The sequence below is a fragment of the Acomys minous genome, assembly GCF_964271855.1.
Source record: "Acomys minous genome assembly, chromosome: 16".
Taxonomy (NCBI): Eukaryota; Metazoa; Chordata; class Mammalia; order Rodentia; family Muridae; genus Acomys; species Acomys minous.
Window position 1 is genome coordinate 11764559 of NC_140498.1, and position 15810 is coordinate 11780368.

Genomic DNA, 15810 nt, shown 5'->3' on the forward strand with positions numbered 1-15810 from the left:
AGTTGTCTTGGGGGTGGGATGTCAACCCTGCTTTGGGAAGGGTCACTTCCAAAGAACTGCATCTCCTCAAATCACAGAAAGGCATTACTTCTCAACATTTGATGGCTGGGCTGCCCAGGGTCCTCTGTAGGAGACATGTCAGCTGTTATGCTAGCTTAATGGATGCACATGCTGGGTGTGAAGGGCACAGTGAACATTTTGCCTCTACATTACCTACTCAATATACCATTTTAATTCTTCATGAGAGAGAGAGAGAGAGAGAGAGAGAGAGAGAGAGAGAGAGAGAACAGACAGAAAGACAGACCAGACAAACCATGTGTCCTGAGTGAACAGCATACTTTTAATTACATATTTGAAAATGTGACAGGTCAACACACTAAAAGAGAAGACGCCATGTCCCTGTAGCCCTCTCTCTCCCGTCAGGAAGATCTCAAGCTCCTGCACTTCATGTGCTCCATGCCTCACAGGAACTGCGCAGAGCCTTAAAACTGGCTCCGCCCCTGCTTCAGCTTCCCAGAACATAACTGATTCAGTTAAAGAACAGTCCCAAGGGGAGGTGGATTAACTGGCGCCCTCAACGCAAACTTGGAGCCCACTTTTCTGCCCAAACCACTGGAACTCAAACCCTCCTTCACACATCCCAGGTCTCAACTGTGAGGCATCTTAGATAGACAATGCGACCAGAACCCTTGCTAGAAACGTCCCCGGCCAGCACTCCTGCCAGCAAGGCCAGTTGGCAGGCACCTGCTAAGTCCTAACCTGGTCTGCCCAGGCTGTGCCCATTTTAAGACCCAAACAATCCTGAGTACTTCTCACCTTACTCCCAAGAGAGGGAAAAGGCCAGTGTGACAGCCGCTGGGGAGAACACAGCGTCCTGCCCGGGACTAGCTGGCACACTCCACAACCACAACAGGGGTACAGAACCCCCAGGCTTAGCTCCCCCTGCCCTTCAGACCTGACTCAAACCACACCACACCCTAACTGCCCCTTCCAGCCATTCTGCTCCAAACCCAAAGTGTGCAGGGACCATGTGCAGGGGAGCAAATGTGGCTGACTCCTTGGCCAGAGGGGAGATGACGCAGGGTAAGCCTATGAATCAGGGCAGGGCCGCTGGCTTAGCAGCCTCTTTGAGCCGGTGTGGGAAGGACAAAGGGCCCCAGGCAAGCAGTGCTTTGGCTATTCTGAGCACTGCCTGGAGTGATGGAGATAAAGGCAGCAAGAGCCAACAAGGCTAGCAGGCAGGAGGCTGGAAACAGGTTGGTGGATGGCTGGCAGGGCTCTGGGCTGACGCCCCCAGAGACAGTTTCATTCAGTAGTCCAAACAAAAAAGGAAGAGAATTGTTTTGGGGGAGAAGCCACCCACCCTCTGGCCTTTCAAAACAATGCTCATGCTCTCACGGCCTTCTTTAATTATATTAACTCCATGCCATCTGAGTGCAGGCCTAATTTACCCCATGAGTTCTATGCAAATGCCTCATGAAACTGCTGTTAACGGGAACAGTATGTACCTGATACGTGCTGATGGTATCAGGAGTGGGAGGAGCGGAGGGAAAGAAGGCAACAGCTCCCTCCTCTCCCTCTGTGCCCTCTAGATCTGCTGATGGGGCCTGGGCATAGCTCCTCAAGGCCGAATACAGCCACACGTGGCCTCACAGTTAGAGCCGGGCTCCCACAGGTCTGAAGCCACAGGTCTCTTGGCAGCTTTCCTGGGAGCTGGCCCTACTCCTTGGGGATCTCAAACATGCAGAGGCTCTTGTACTTCTGGAGAAGCTCGTTCTTGGTCCTGACTTGCTCTCGGAGGCTGTGTAGCTGCTGCTGTTGCTGCTCAGGGCTCACGTGGATGCCGGGCATGGTGCCTATGAGCTTCCGCATCTCCTGGAACTTTGTTTTGAGGGCGTTCAGGTCCTGGTGGAGATCAGGGCTGTCCTTGTCCATGCTGCGGGCAAGGAGAGGGCAGTCAGTTATTACAGCATGTGTAGCTTATCTCCACAATGGCCTCCTTGTTCTACACCCTCTGGTACTGTTTAGAATGCTCTGGTTGACATGTCTGTCCCCTGGGTTGCCCACTCCAGAAGACAGAAATTGGTCTTTTTGTTTGTTTGGGGTTTTTCCTTTAGCTTTCAGCTAGGCCTTGACTAGCACACTTGATAAGTCAGACACTTAAACTCTCTGCCCCGGTGAGAGCAGAGACTGAGCTTGCTTCATCACAAGTGTCTCACCATCCCAGCCCTAGAAACATGCTCAAGAAACAACTGTGGATAAAGAACACTTACACACGTGTGACAACCTGAGTTTGGAGCGCCACCACTCACGTAAAAGCAGGGACACACACAGGGTGGGGTGGGGTGGGGACATAAGCCTCGGGTTCCTCACTGTGCAGAACACAGTGAAAGAGATAAAGCTGGGACCCACCGTGCCCTCCTATGGCCTCCCCACACCACACATAAACCAAACTGAGTTTTCAAAACACCACCTGTCAAAAGAATGAGTGTTTGGAAACCAAGGCCACAGCCATGCTAAGTGGATATGCAATACCAATTATCAGCTAACTGGTACCCAAAACAAAGAACAAAAACACACTTGCTCAAATACTCCAGTCTACCTGACCTGAGCCATTTCTAGGCCAATCAGAAAGCTTTGTCAGTTAGCAGGACCTTCCTTTATTTCACTGAGGTGTGATGCTTGCTTAGGTCTGTTGACACAAAGATGAATTCCCATAGAGCTAGTCATAAATTTTAAATCAGCTACAACTACTGGAAAGTTCTCAGCGGACTCGGGCTCTCTTCTACCACAGTTGTACAGATGCCTTCTTCTGGGTCAAGTTCATTTTGAAGGCAGACCATTCATGTCCTTTCCCAGTATGGTCCAAGGCAGAGATCCCCACTCCCGTCATCAAACTAAAAGCAAACGATCCAAAACCCTAAAGAACAAAGGGGTCACCCGAAGTCAGGAAACAGAGGAGCTTCGAAGCCAGCTCCAGCTCAGAGCACACACACTGAGGACCGCCACTGCGCTGGTGTCAGGACTTAAAGTACACTTTTAAGAAAACTGATTCACATCATGAGTCTAGAAGGATACAGTAAAAAACAAACAAGGAAAAAACCCCACAAAATTAAAATGTAAAGAGGTTAAGAGTAATATAGTTCCTGAAGCAAACCCCAGGCCCCAAAGAAATTCTAATAGAGAAAGCAAAGCATGGGCCATGTTTCAGATGCTCATTTCTGAAGCCCTCCGGACTCCAGATGCCTGTTCTTTACAGGTGAACTTGGATAAAGAGGTTAGCCTTCAGAAAAGAAACAAGCCGTAGGGAATGCCGCCCGGAGGGGAGCTGGGCTCCAGGCCTCTGCAGTGGGCTGTTCACCTGGCCTAGTTGGTAGCGGTAAATAGCACAGAAGTCCTGGAGTGAGGAAAATACTCTATTCAGGAACCTGCTCAACCCAAGAGGGAACCTGTTATGCCAGGATGACTGTGAAATAGTGAAATCCCCAGGCCTAAAGAAAGGGGTCAGGCTTGATCGTGAGGGAATAAAAGTCGAAAGCTCTAAATGGGCCTGCCTTTGTGTTCAACATTAGTCACCACCCAACTTTAGAAGGGAAAAAGAGAGAGAGACTAGGTCAGGAAAGATGGAAATCATACAAACAAGGACAAAGTTAGAGCACCATGGTTCCATCTACTGTGCTTTCTTAAGGAGCCGGCAGAGATACAGCCATGGGGCACGAAGGGCAGAGCATCCTCCCAGCAGCTAGCACAAGCATTTAGACATGTGTCTCCAGGCTCTCGGACAAAAGCCTGGGAAAGATGGGCCATCTAAGAACAGGCCTGGTTCTTCCCAATTTCTTTTTTGCAAAGAAGCAAACAGGCAACAGGTGATCGGTGTGTGCTGCAGCAGTACACAAGCCAGGGAAGGCCACGGCTCAGCAGCCCCGTCGCTCTCCTCACCCTGACAACCTGACTCCACCCAACACCCACCCTCCTCAGAAGCATGCTCCTACTTGCCCCTGCTCACCCACCCTCCTCAGAAGCATGCTCCTACTTGCCCCTGCTCACCCACCCTCCTCAGAAGCATGCTCCTACTTGCCCCTGCTCACCCACCCTCCTCAGAAGCATGCTCCTACTTGCCCCTGCTCACCCACCCTCCTCAGAAGCATGCTCCTACTTGCCCCTGCTCACCCTCCCTCCTCAGAAGCATGCTCCCTACTTGCTCACCCACCCTGGCACTAGCGCCCCCCAGTCTCCTCTGCTCACAGCCTCTCCTCCCCCTGTACGGGCTCCAGTGGCTTACACTTTCCCCAGAGCAATTTTCCTCTTAAATATTAGTAGATGCTGGAGGGAGGAAACTCAAAGTGATGGCGATGGTAGAAAGGGGGAGTCCTGTTTGTCCCCAATCCCAGCGACACCTGCGTTAGCGTATGACGTAAACTGTTGTAAACCATCTCAAGATATGCAGTAACAGCAGCCAGCCATGTGCTTACTTCTGTTACTCAGACAGAAGCGTATCAAAGCTGGCTCTCATTCTTGTCCTTCCACATTAATATGCATTTGACTACTAAGTGAAATGATTTATAAATCATCATCTGGAAAGTCTGCAATCCATCAGAATGGCAACGGACATCGTGTGCCTGCATCTTTACATAACTATGCAAGTTTTCAGGAAAGATAATGTCATACCAGGGGGGAATTCTGGACCAAAGCCTTTATATATATTTTGACAGATACTGCCAGAATGCCCTCTGAGCGTGGCACAGTGATACCTATAATCCCAGTTTCTTGGGAGACTGAGGCAGGAAGACCAAGTTAAGGCCATCTAGGGAACACAGTAAGATTCCATCCCAAATGTCAACATACATCTCTGCAAAACTCACAGATGTCTCTCCCCCGACTGTGGGCAATCTGGCCTGGGTGTTAGTGGCTACTCCTGGCCCAGAGTGATCTGGTTTTCTCTGTAGTTCTGCCAGCACCCACCAGGTCATTAGCTTTCATCTGCCACAGGATTGCTTGTATTTTCATTCTCTTCAGCGAGCAGTTACAGAAGGTTCTGCTACTTAAAGAAGTTTGAGAAAACTGCCTACAGCTTGCCTTTGGGCTTGCTTGCTCACTCCCAGCAACTCCCACAGCCCCCTTTCCTCAGTCTAGCTCCTCCTCCAGCAGCCGGCTTTTCTCCCTGGAGTCTGGGAGCCTGCGAGCATCCACAGTGGAACTGCCATCTGCAGGCCTGTGGACGTCCATAGGGGGCCAACGGCCCTCACCCACTAAGGCTGCCCCTCCAATTTCCCCAGCTTTGTGTCCAGCCAGCTCCCCTCCCCCAGAGTACCTCAGACCACCCACTGCCACTGCTTCTTAGATATACAGAGTCCTCCCCTCCTCCGGAGCCCTCTGTCCTATGCACCTTTAGAAATCCAAGTCTGAGCAGCCCACTTTGCCACTTAAGAACTGAAGAGGGGGAAGGGGATTCCAAGTACTCTAAACTTACTCTGCCCAGGACCCCTTCCCTGGCAGCTTTTCTCTTACTGTTTTCTGCTGGCAAGGAGGCGGCCCTCATAGAAGCCATCAGGGGCTGGGTCACTTCTACTGTGAGTCTGGAAAGACTTGACACAGAAGCAGGGACTGGGAAGCTGCTGGTCCAGACAGTCTCCAGACAGGCCCAAAGGTACCCTGTCTGCTCCAGGACACAGCTGAGGGAGACAGTGGCTGCAGGGTGGCCACAAGGAAGCAGAATCCAGGCATGGCCTGTTGGGGCACTTCCTGCACAGCCCAGCAGGGCTCAGCTGGCAAGGAGCCTGTGTGTGGGAAGAGGCAGGTCAGCAACACCCTGTTCCCATAAAAGAGGTCTTGCTGACCTGCCAGGAGCAGGCAGGAGGGATGCCTGCGCTCATCACTTGAACTCCCTGTGCCAGGTCAACAAGGATGGCTCTCTTGTACCCACTAGCAACCTCAGACATCTGGAGAAAGTATGACATTTAATTAAAACCACACTGCTTAAGTACCCAAATCGACAAGACTACTAACTGGGTGGGCCAAAAAGCGGCAGACAGGCAGGGATACCGCACTTCAGAGCTGGTAGACTGGGACACTTGGTTCCAAACTCAGATAAGCTGAATTTGAAGGTCTTGTTTATTTGTCCTTTCTTGTCTACGTTCCTTGTAGCTACTATATTTAAAAAAAAAAAAAAGGCCTCCCCTCAGGCCAGATGTGGTAGCACGTGGCACTTGAAGCTGAGACAGGTATTTCTCTATGGGTTCAAGGCCAGCCTAGTCTACATAGTAGCTCCAGGACAGCCAGGGCTATAGAGAGAGACCCTATCTCTCTCCCTCCCCCACCACCAAGCCTCCCTCTCTTCTTTTTTTTTTTTTTTTTCCGAGACAGGGTTTCTCTGTGTAGCCCTGGCTGTCCTGGACTCACTTTGTAGACCAGGCTGGCCTCGGACTCACAGCGATCCACCTGCCTCTGCCTCCCGAGTGCTGGGATTAAAGGCGTGCGCCACCACGCCCGGCTGAGAGACCCTATCTCAAAATAAACACACACACACTCAGAAAATAAATAAATGGAAAGCCTGTAAATCCCTATACTGGAATTAAGTCCAGGGTTTCATGACTGACAGGCAAGCACCAAGCCGCTGGGTTACATCCCCAGTCGCTTTCCAGTCGCTCTTGCCCAGGCAGGCCTTGAACTCACAGTCCTCTTACCACGCCTGCCCAGGAGCCGGCTTACACGGCTGCACCATCAGGCTCGGCAAACATGTAGTTCACACAGCTGTTCATCCCACTGCGGCAACGATGATGGGAGGGGAGCCAGTGTGTGGTCTCCAGGTTCCAGGGGGGCCACAGGGGAAGGTTCAGGCTGTAGCTGAGTCCCTGAAGACACGCAGGTTCCATGAGCACTCCGCCCACTCACAGACACTTACAGCTGCTGGGCTCTGCAGTGGTGGTTTGTCCACACAGGGCATGTGATGTGGTCGCTGTGACTCCCGAATAAAAGACTAAACATCTAAGCTCAATTTAGGAGAAAAGGGGAGCCCTACAGGAGTTTTTTGGTTTAAAGAGAGTCTCACCACATAGCCCAGGCTAGCCTCAAATGAGATGCTCCTATCTTAGCCTCCTGCATGCCAGTACAGAGGTGCTATACTGTACAATAATCCTCTACAGGATTTCAGACAGAGGGAACGAACCTGACAGTATCCAGAGAATGAATTTGAGAGACTTAAAAGGCAAAAGGCCTGGTTAAGAAGAGACTGTAAGCTGGGCAGTGGCAGTGCACACCTGTAATCCCAGCACTTGAGAGCAGAGGCAGGCAGAACTCTGTGAGTTTGGGGCCACCTGGTCTAGAGTGAGTTTGAGGACAGCCAAAACTACACAGAGAAACTCTGTCTGGGCAGCAGGGGTGGGAGGGAGGGGGGTGTGGGGGTGGGGGGATGGGGGGTGGGGGGTGGAGAAAATGACTGCATGATCCAAAACTGAAGTTACAGACCTGGATGTATCCAACAAGCTTGGAAGTACAGTGCAGGTTAGAAGGAATGGTCCACTAAGCATATGACCACGAGGAAGCTGGGCAGCAAAGGTAGGACGCCACAGGGAAGAACTGACGAGCAAGAACAAGGAAAATACATAAACCATAAAGAACTGGGGATAAAATACCTTGCTATTGGAGACTACAGTGTCTAGAAGATCAGAAAACATTTGGAGATTCAGCACATGATTTTGAAGGCAGCAATTCAGACATGAACAACAGTAACTACTTAATAACTGGTAGCGGGAAGTGGTGGCCCTTTACTCTCCACAAAGTATTTCCTGGAAACATCTAAAAATGAACAAACAAACAAAAATGGAAGCACAAAGTTCTAGAAAAAGGAGATCACTATTTAAGATGTTTCGAGCTGGGTGTGCCACACCTTCAATTCCAGCACTCAGGAGGCAGAGGCAGGAGGATCTCTATGCGTTCAAGGCCAGCTTGGTCTACATATGAAGTTCCAGGACAGCTGGCCAACACTCATACAGAAACCCTGTTTCAAAAACCCAAAAGCAAACCAAACACCTTGTTTTACTGTTGTTTTGCAGCTCAGGCTAGGCATGGACTCCAACCCTGAGTCCATCCTAGTCTCAAGGCCTTGCTAAGCAAGAATCTCTTTATGTTTTGATACAAAATGTCTCCCACAGACTCGTACTTTAAACACTTGCTGACATTAGTAATGGGAAGTTCTAGAAACTTTAGGAGCAGGGACAAAGCTGAAGGAATTAGAGCACTGGGGCATGTCCTTGGGGACTGTTTTGACCCTGACCCCCTCCCTTCCTTCTTCCTGGCCACCATGATGCATGGATGCGACTGTGTTTTACCCAACTCTCCATCACGATGGGCTAACACTCAGTGAGGTAAAACAGACATCCTCCCACAGGGTTTTCTACCAAGTGTTTTTGTCACATGACAAGAAAAGGAACAAACACAGACTCACACTCAGAAGCTATGAAGGAAAAGCTGAGCAAATCTGACCCTATGAAACCACAATTTTACGTAGGAAAAAACCACCATGACAGTCAACAGCCTGGGAATCACATCGGAAAGGAAGGGACAAGAAGCATGGCTCAACAGAACACAGGAGGCTAGCACAGAAGACGACATAAAATAAAAACAAAAAATTAAAACTGCAAGCCAGGCTGAGGGCACACACCTTTTCTTATTAATAATTTGTTCCTTTTACATCCTGATTGTAGCCCCCTCCCTCATCTCCTCCCAGTTGCTCCTCCCTCCCTCCTCCCCTAGTCCTCAGAAAGGAGGAGCCCTCCTCCCCTATCATCTGACCTCAGCCTATCAAGTCTAAGCTTCCTCTGTGGCCTGGCAAGGCCGCCCTGCCAGGGGGAAGCGATCAACGAGTGGGCACCAGAGTCCGCGTCAGAAGTAGCTCCTACTCCCCACATTATGGGATCCATCAGGAGACTGTGCAGCCTGTTTACGACATCTGAGCAGAGGGTCCAGGTCCTCACCATGCATGGTCCGTGGTTGGTGCATCAGTCCCTGCAGCGCCCCCCTCCTCTGCCCAGATTTGTTGGCTCCACTGGTCTTCTGGTGGGGCTCCTGTCCCCTCCAGGTCCCTCTATTCCCCAACTCTTCCAAACACTCCCTGCGCTCCACCCCAGGGTTTGGCTGTTGAGGCTCAGCATCCGCCTGGATCCCCTGCTGGGTGGAGTCTCTCAGGGACCTCTATGGCGGGCTCCCGTCCTCTTCCTTCCCTTCAGCTGCTTCCAGGGTCTGTTCTAGTTGAACTTCTGAATGAGAATCAAGCATCGTCCGTACGGTCCTTGTTATTTAGCTTCCTTACGACCACTCTGGAAGTCAATCTGGCGCGTCCTCAGAAAATTGGGAATAGTCCTACCTTAAGACCCAGCTATACCACTCCTGGCCATATACCTGAAAGATGCTCCACCATACAAGGACATTTGCTCAACTACGTTCATAGCACCTTTATTCATAATAGCCAGAATCTGGAAACAATGTAGATGCTCCTCAAACGAAGACTGTATAAAGAAATTGTGGTACATTTACACAATGGAATACTACTCAGCTATTAAAAACAAGGAAATCTTGGCTGGGCGGTGATAGCTCATGCCTTTAATCCCAGCACTTGGGAGGAAGAGGCAGGTGGATCGCTGTGAATTCGAGGCTTGTCTAGTCTACAAAGTGAGTCCAGGATAGCCAAGGCTACACAGAGAAACCCTGTCTCAAAATAAATAAATAAATAAAAACTGAAACAAGAAAATCTTGAAATTTGCAGGCAAATGGATGGAACTGAGTGAGGTAACCCAGACTCAGAAAGACACTCATGGTATATACTCACTTATAAGTGGATGTTAGCCACATAATACAGGATAACTACACCACAATACACAGACTTAAAGAAGAGTACCTATCTTTTAATCCAGCACTCAGGAGGCAGAGGCACCTGGCTCTCTGAATTCAAGGCCAGCCTGGTCTACAGAATGAGTTCCAGGCCAGCAAGAGCTACACAGTAAGACACTGTCTCAAAAACAAACAAATTAATTGCATACGAAAACATGATATACTGAAAATAATAAAATACACCAATCAACTATCATTTCTAACCTAGAATTGCCAGTTAAAAGTATAATGGTAGCAGCAGAGATACAAGGAAAAGAGATACATTGGTAGTGGAAGCATAAATTGATGCTTTCCTTCCAACTCTGCTACTAGTGACTGGGATCTTATATTGACATTCCTCCTGGGGACTCTAGAGAACTCACTGAGACAGTGCAGAGCCTGCTACTCATTTCACCGCCAACCCCAGGAGCAGAGCACATGTGCACCAAGAGTCGCTGGGTGGGAAGTTGCAACAACTGATGACTCCGTCCTATGTGGATTTATGTACAGTGGGGAGGCGTGGGAGACAGCTGACACCCCACCTTCTATCTGTGCAACCTATCTGTAATTCGTCTTAGTGCTGCTTAGGGGGCAGATTTATGGGCCACTTTAGGTTAATAGAGTTTCCAAGTTAACTGAAGCAGCCTGAGCTGAAGTTTGGAAGAGTCAGCTAAAAAGCTGAAAGGAGCAATAGCTGTCAGGATGACACTGCCTGCACGCCCCCTGCTTCAGTGGTTCCGCGGCAAGGATTTACCTCACTATAAACCCGAGCAAAGGGCTGCTCATCCCAGCAGGGTGCCTGCTGCAAATTTAAACACCAAAACGCCTACCTGTGAAGAGCAGCTGCATCTCAGACAATTCTCTACGGCTCCCTAAAGGAGACAGACTTCGCATGTGCACAGAATGGGATCTGCGGCAGCCTAAGGGAACGGCACGCGACGGCCTGGTCCCCATTTCTATGACAATCCCTTTCTGAAAAGAGACACATACACAAACACAGAGAAGAAACTGAGGAGGTCTTCCCAGCAGCCACACTTGCTGCACTCAGCAGGTGTTCCTCTGTTAAAGACGTCTTGTACTAGCGTGAGCTTTTTAGGACAAGGCTACTTTGCTTCCTTACTCCTCCTGGGAAAGAAGGGCACAAAGCTCAAGGACTGCTGAGGAAAGCACAGAGCAAGGCGTCGGAGTGGCCAAGCCACCACCCTGGACCACCAGGCCTGTCCCGCAGCACCTCCCTCCCCAAGCCTATAAGATTTGCTGGCAGCTTAGTACTCCAAGAATAAAGGCTTACCCTCCAAAAGATGCTGCCCTCAATTTCCTGGCTCCTCTACAATCTCCCTGCTTCCTTGAATTTGTGCTGAGTCAATATGAGTTACAGCTTTTCTTCCCTCCTTCCTCTTAGCACGTCAGACTCACAAGTGGCATCCACCATGACCTGTGGCTCCAGGCTTCCTCCGTCCCTTCCTCCTCTGCCCTCGCCACAGTCCTCATCTCTTTCCCTCGCTGGCTTACACATTCACACACCATCCCAGAGCTTTCCAGTTGGACCCACCTTTTTTCATGCACACAGTACCAAATGGAGCACACGGCTTTATCTTGGGTCCTGCCTTTCTTACTGCAATTTCTTTTACATGACTGGTGGCCAGCATTGCCAGTCACATACTTACAAGTGACCTCCTATAGGCTCTGAGTACGAGTGCCACATCGTCACTCTTGAAGGATGAATGGCCCTGGCTTTTCTTGAAGAAAGAAGTGTTCTCTCCCTTGCTGGTGCTTGCCACTCTGTGTTGGGCTAGCAGCCACACTCCCAGAGGTGGCCTGGAGGCTCATAACCCCTGTTTTCACTGCTTTCCCTTCCCAGCCCCAAAGTATATGTCCCACACTGACTCTGGCTTAGTCCTGCTAAAGCAGTGGTTCTCAACCTGTGGCTCACAACCCCTTTGGGGCGGCATATCAGATATTTAAATGATGATTCATAACAGTAGCAAAATTACAGTTATGAAGTAGCAACAAAATAATTTTATGGCTGGGGGGAGGGTGTCACCACAACATGAGGAGCCGTATCAAAGGGTCACAGCGTTAAGAAGGGTGAGAACCAGTGTTCTAGAAGATCCGTAGTGAGCAGAGCAAGGCTTTCATTGTTTGCCACGGTGGAGGAGGGTAGCTATCTGGGTGCTTCAGGCAGGGGAATGAGTCAGGCCTGTGGGCACATCCTTCTTAAGACTTCTCCCTCTTAGACCGCCTTCTTTCACACTGCTTACGGAGGTCTTTATCACTGCCAGGCCCTGAGGTGTGGAGGTGCCACGTGGAGGGTGGAGGTGCCACGGTCAAGGCAGCTTCAGGGTCAGTAGTGGGTTAACCCTTGCCAGCTGTCTTCTGGCAATCATTGCTTGTCCTTCCTATTCTTATGCTAAACAAAGAACAAAATCCCTCGTGTGTCCTTTCAGACAAGCCCATGTGATCAGCTCATCGTTCACACGTGTGCACCTTAGAGTATCTCCCAGTTCTGAGGTGCAGAGTTGCCGGCCCAAGGCTCCCTAGCTGTAAATCACAGCACTGTAGTTTGAACCTACTGTTGCTGGCTGGCTAGAACTAGACAGGTAGACAAGGCTGGCCTCAAATTCAGAGATCCGCCTCAGTCTCCTGAGTGTTGGAATTAAAGGTGTGCATCACCATTGAGATATACTCCTGATGTACAGAGATGGGAAAATTTCTGCCTGGGAAAGTTAAGTATACCAAAATGATTAGGCAAGCCTTGGCACACAGACTCGAACTCAGACCCTCTGACTTCATAGCACGTTCTTGGTACATCTCACTTCCTGTCACTAAGAATGGCCCAACCCAACTGCTCTCCTGACTCGGGAGCATCCTCCCTGAGGTATGGGTGAATGTGTACCAATTTGTGTTTTAATTTTTCCATGTATATTTGGGTTACCCTGGATAACCCCAATACTCCAGCACAGCCCTGAGATGGTGAAGTGTTTATTGACCTCCCTTCCGCCTCACTAAATCATCTGCCAACAGCTAACAGAAAGGAACAGTCTACCTTACCCCATATACAGCATGTTCATGGTCACTGCTCTGGCCAGTTTTATGTCAACTTGACACAAGCCGGAGTCATCTGAGAGGAGGGAGACTCAATTGAGAAACTGCTTCCATAAGATCGAGCTGTGGGCAAGCCTGTACAGCATTTTCTGGATTAGTGAGCGATGTGGGAGGGCCCAGCCCATTGTGGGTAAGCCACCCCAGGCTGGTGGTCCAGGGTTCCAGTAAGAAAGCACACTGACCAGTCAGAGGTGGGCCATGTCATTAATCCCAGCACTTGGGAGGCAGAGGCAGGCAGATCTATGAATTTGCAGCCAATCTGGCCTAGAAATAATTCCAAAACAGCCAAGAATACACCCTGTCTCCAAAAATAAGTAATATCAACAACAAAACAAAAAACAAGAAAGAAAGAAAGAAAGAAAGAAAGAAAGAAAGAAAGAAAGGGAGAGAGAGAAAAAAACGAGCCAAGGAAGGCATATGAAGCAAGCCAGTAGGCAGTACTCCCCCACGGCCTCTCCATCAGCTCCTACCCCCATGGTCTCTCCATCATCTCCTACCCCCATGGCCTCTCCATCATCTCCTACCCCATGGCCTCATCTCCTACCCCCATGGCCTCTCCATCAGCTCCTATCCCCATGGCCTCTCCATCATCTCCTACCCCCATGGCCTCTCCATCATCTCCTACCCCCATGGCCTCTCCATCAGCTCCTATCCCCATGGCCTCTCCATCAGCTCCTACCCCCATGGCCTCTCCATCAGCTCCTATCCCCATGGCCTCTCCATCAGCTCCTATCCCCAGGTTGGTGCCCTGACTTCCTCCAACGATAAACAGTGATATGGAAGTGTAAACCCTTTTCCTCCACAATTTGCTTTTGATCAGAGTGTTTCATCACAGCAATGGCAGCCCTAACTAAGACAAGCACTAAGCCACCATACAGCAAGGGACCTAGGCTCCTTATCCAACGAAAGGGCACAGCAATGTTCACAAACATGACTGGGATTGTAATCCTGTCCTAATTTACTTTTAGTATTTAATGGTTTAGCAGAAGTTGCAAGTTCAGGAGTCTGCACCCAGTATCCTATGGGTATATGGTCACGTGCTAAATAACCTGGCCAATGCCTGATCATATATACAGTGATAATCTGATGGTTGTAGTGTAACCAAAAACTTCCTTTGCCTAATGCCATAGTAGCTGTGGTAATGCTGCAGCAGAGTGCGCCACTCATGCTAGTGTGAAAAACCAATTATAAAGCCGGATGTATAAAAGTATAGCATATACATTACAGAGGGAGCTTAATGCTTGCAATGGTAATAAATAATGATGTCACTAGCTTATGCATTTATTATACTGAACATTTTGCTGTGACTTAAAAGCACACTGCTTTCTTCTGGAAGCAAGTCACAGTTGCTAGGTGTTGTGGCACACACCTAACTGTAGCCGCAGCACTCAGGAAGCTGAGATAGGAGGATCAAAAGTTCTAAGGCAAAACCTTGTCTCAAACAAGTATATAAATAACACCCCCCCCCTTAACAGAATGTACTAATACACCAGCAGCAACTTTCATACATCCCATGTTGCCAAAACTCCTTTTTGTTTATCACGTATGAGCTGTATGTCGTGTGTGTGTGTGTGTGTGTGTGTGTGTGTGTGTGTGTATGGGGCGTGTTACACAGATTGCACATGCCTGAGTGTACAGGTGGGCATGCAGGGCTGGACGTCACTCTGCACAGTCTTGCCTTGAGACAGAGGCCCCAGGTAGTGGCTGTGCGGTATCACCTCAGTTTACCACAGTACACTGGGGATGAGAATGCTTGTACACAGTAGTGTACCTCTTGGAAGTGACACGAGTATAAATGGAAGTAACAACAAAAATGTAGGCCATCAAGGATATTGGAGACTTTAGGCTTAAAGGATGACACGCACATCCTTGGATATTCTGCTAGAATCAAGTTAACAGTGGGACATAATCATTTGGAACAACTTCTGTGTCTTTGTTTCAAATGTTTTCTAGCATCACCACTTCCCTCTCTAGTTTTAAACATGTTTTTATTCTGTTTGGATTTTCGTTTGTTTGTTTGTTTGTTGCTTATAGCAGGTAAGCCTGTCTGGTCCACAGTACTTAACAGTGCCACACAGGTAAGATGTGCTTCACATTGAAATGGGAACCTCTGTACAAGTGAGAATCTCGAGTCTGAACATCTGAAATCCACCAGCGTTCGGAAACTTCTCAGGGTTCACATAACGTTACCAGTGGGAAATTCCACACTAGGTTTCATATGAACAGTCAAAAACGCAGGTGAATGAAAACTGCTGTATAAAAATGCCTTCAGGCTATGTAAGGACTTGAGACCCATGCCCCCAAGCCGCTACGGGATCTGGGGTGCGAACAAGTACAGTGCACCGCAGAACTTATGCATTTGATCAGTATGTGGGCTTCACTTGGGAGCAGGGTGACTCTCAAAGGCCTGGGAAGTTGTTGAACTCGAAAGGAGACTAAGTGGTCCACGCTGGGAAAATGGGGCGTGGCCCAGAGCGCCCAGGCTGTGGGGGGCTCCTGACCAGTAACACCAGAGGCTGGCAAAGGTGATGTCTTGACTTCTCCTAGACCCTTACCATTTGATGACATTGTGAACCAACGGCAAAAAGGAGTAATTCTCCTCCTTCACGCCTGCTGGGGACTGAGGCTGCGGAGCCGGCGGTGGCGGTAGCGCGGCGACCTGCAGAGGCTGAGGCGGCGGTGGCGGCTTGGACTCCGGCAGCAGCTCCGGCGGCGGTTGCAGCGTATCTTCATTCTGCCTCCCACCCGCCACCCCGGAGGAAGCCATGGCTCCAGGAGTCCGGCGGCTGCCGAGAGGCGCAAGATGATTACGTCACAGCTGCGCGCCCGGTCGGCCGGGCG

At 49.7% G+C, this 15810-nt stretch overlaps 1 protein-coding gene across 2 annotated transcripts; it reads right to left on the reverse strand.

The window, feature by feature from the left end:
* Window positions 1-321: 321 nt before the first annotated feature.
* Window positions 322-15784, reverse strand: MED9 (mediator complex subunit 9). Of its 2 annotated transcripts, XM_084763792.1 has the most exons (3): window positions 15525-15784; window positions 7465-7575; window positions 322-1936 (listed from the first exon to the last, which is right to left on the reverse strand). In XM_084763792.1, exons 1-3 carry the CDS (start codon window positions 15734-15736, stop codon window positions 1720-1722), a joined length of 540 nt encoding a protein of 179 aa, XP_084619918.1. In that variant the 5' UTR covers window positions 15737-15784; the 3' UTR covers window positions 322-1719. The 2 variants fall into 2 exon arrangements, with proteins under 2 accessions (XP_084619918.1, XP_084619919.1); XM_084763793.1 differs by lacking the exon at window positions 7465-7575 and having other exon boundaries at window positions 15525-15781.
* Window positions 15785-15810: the final 26 nt, after the last annotated feature.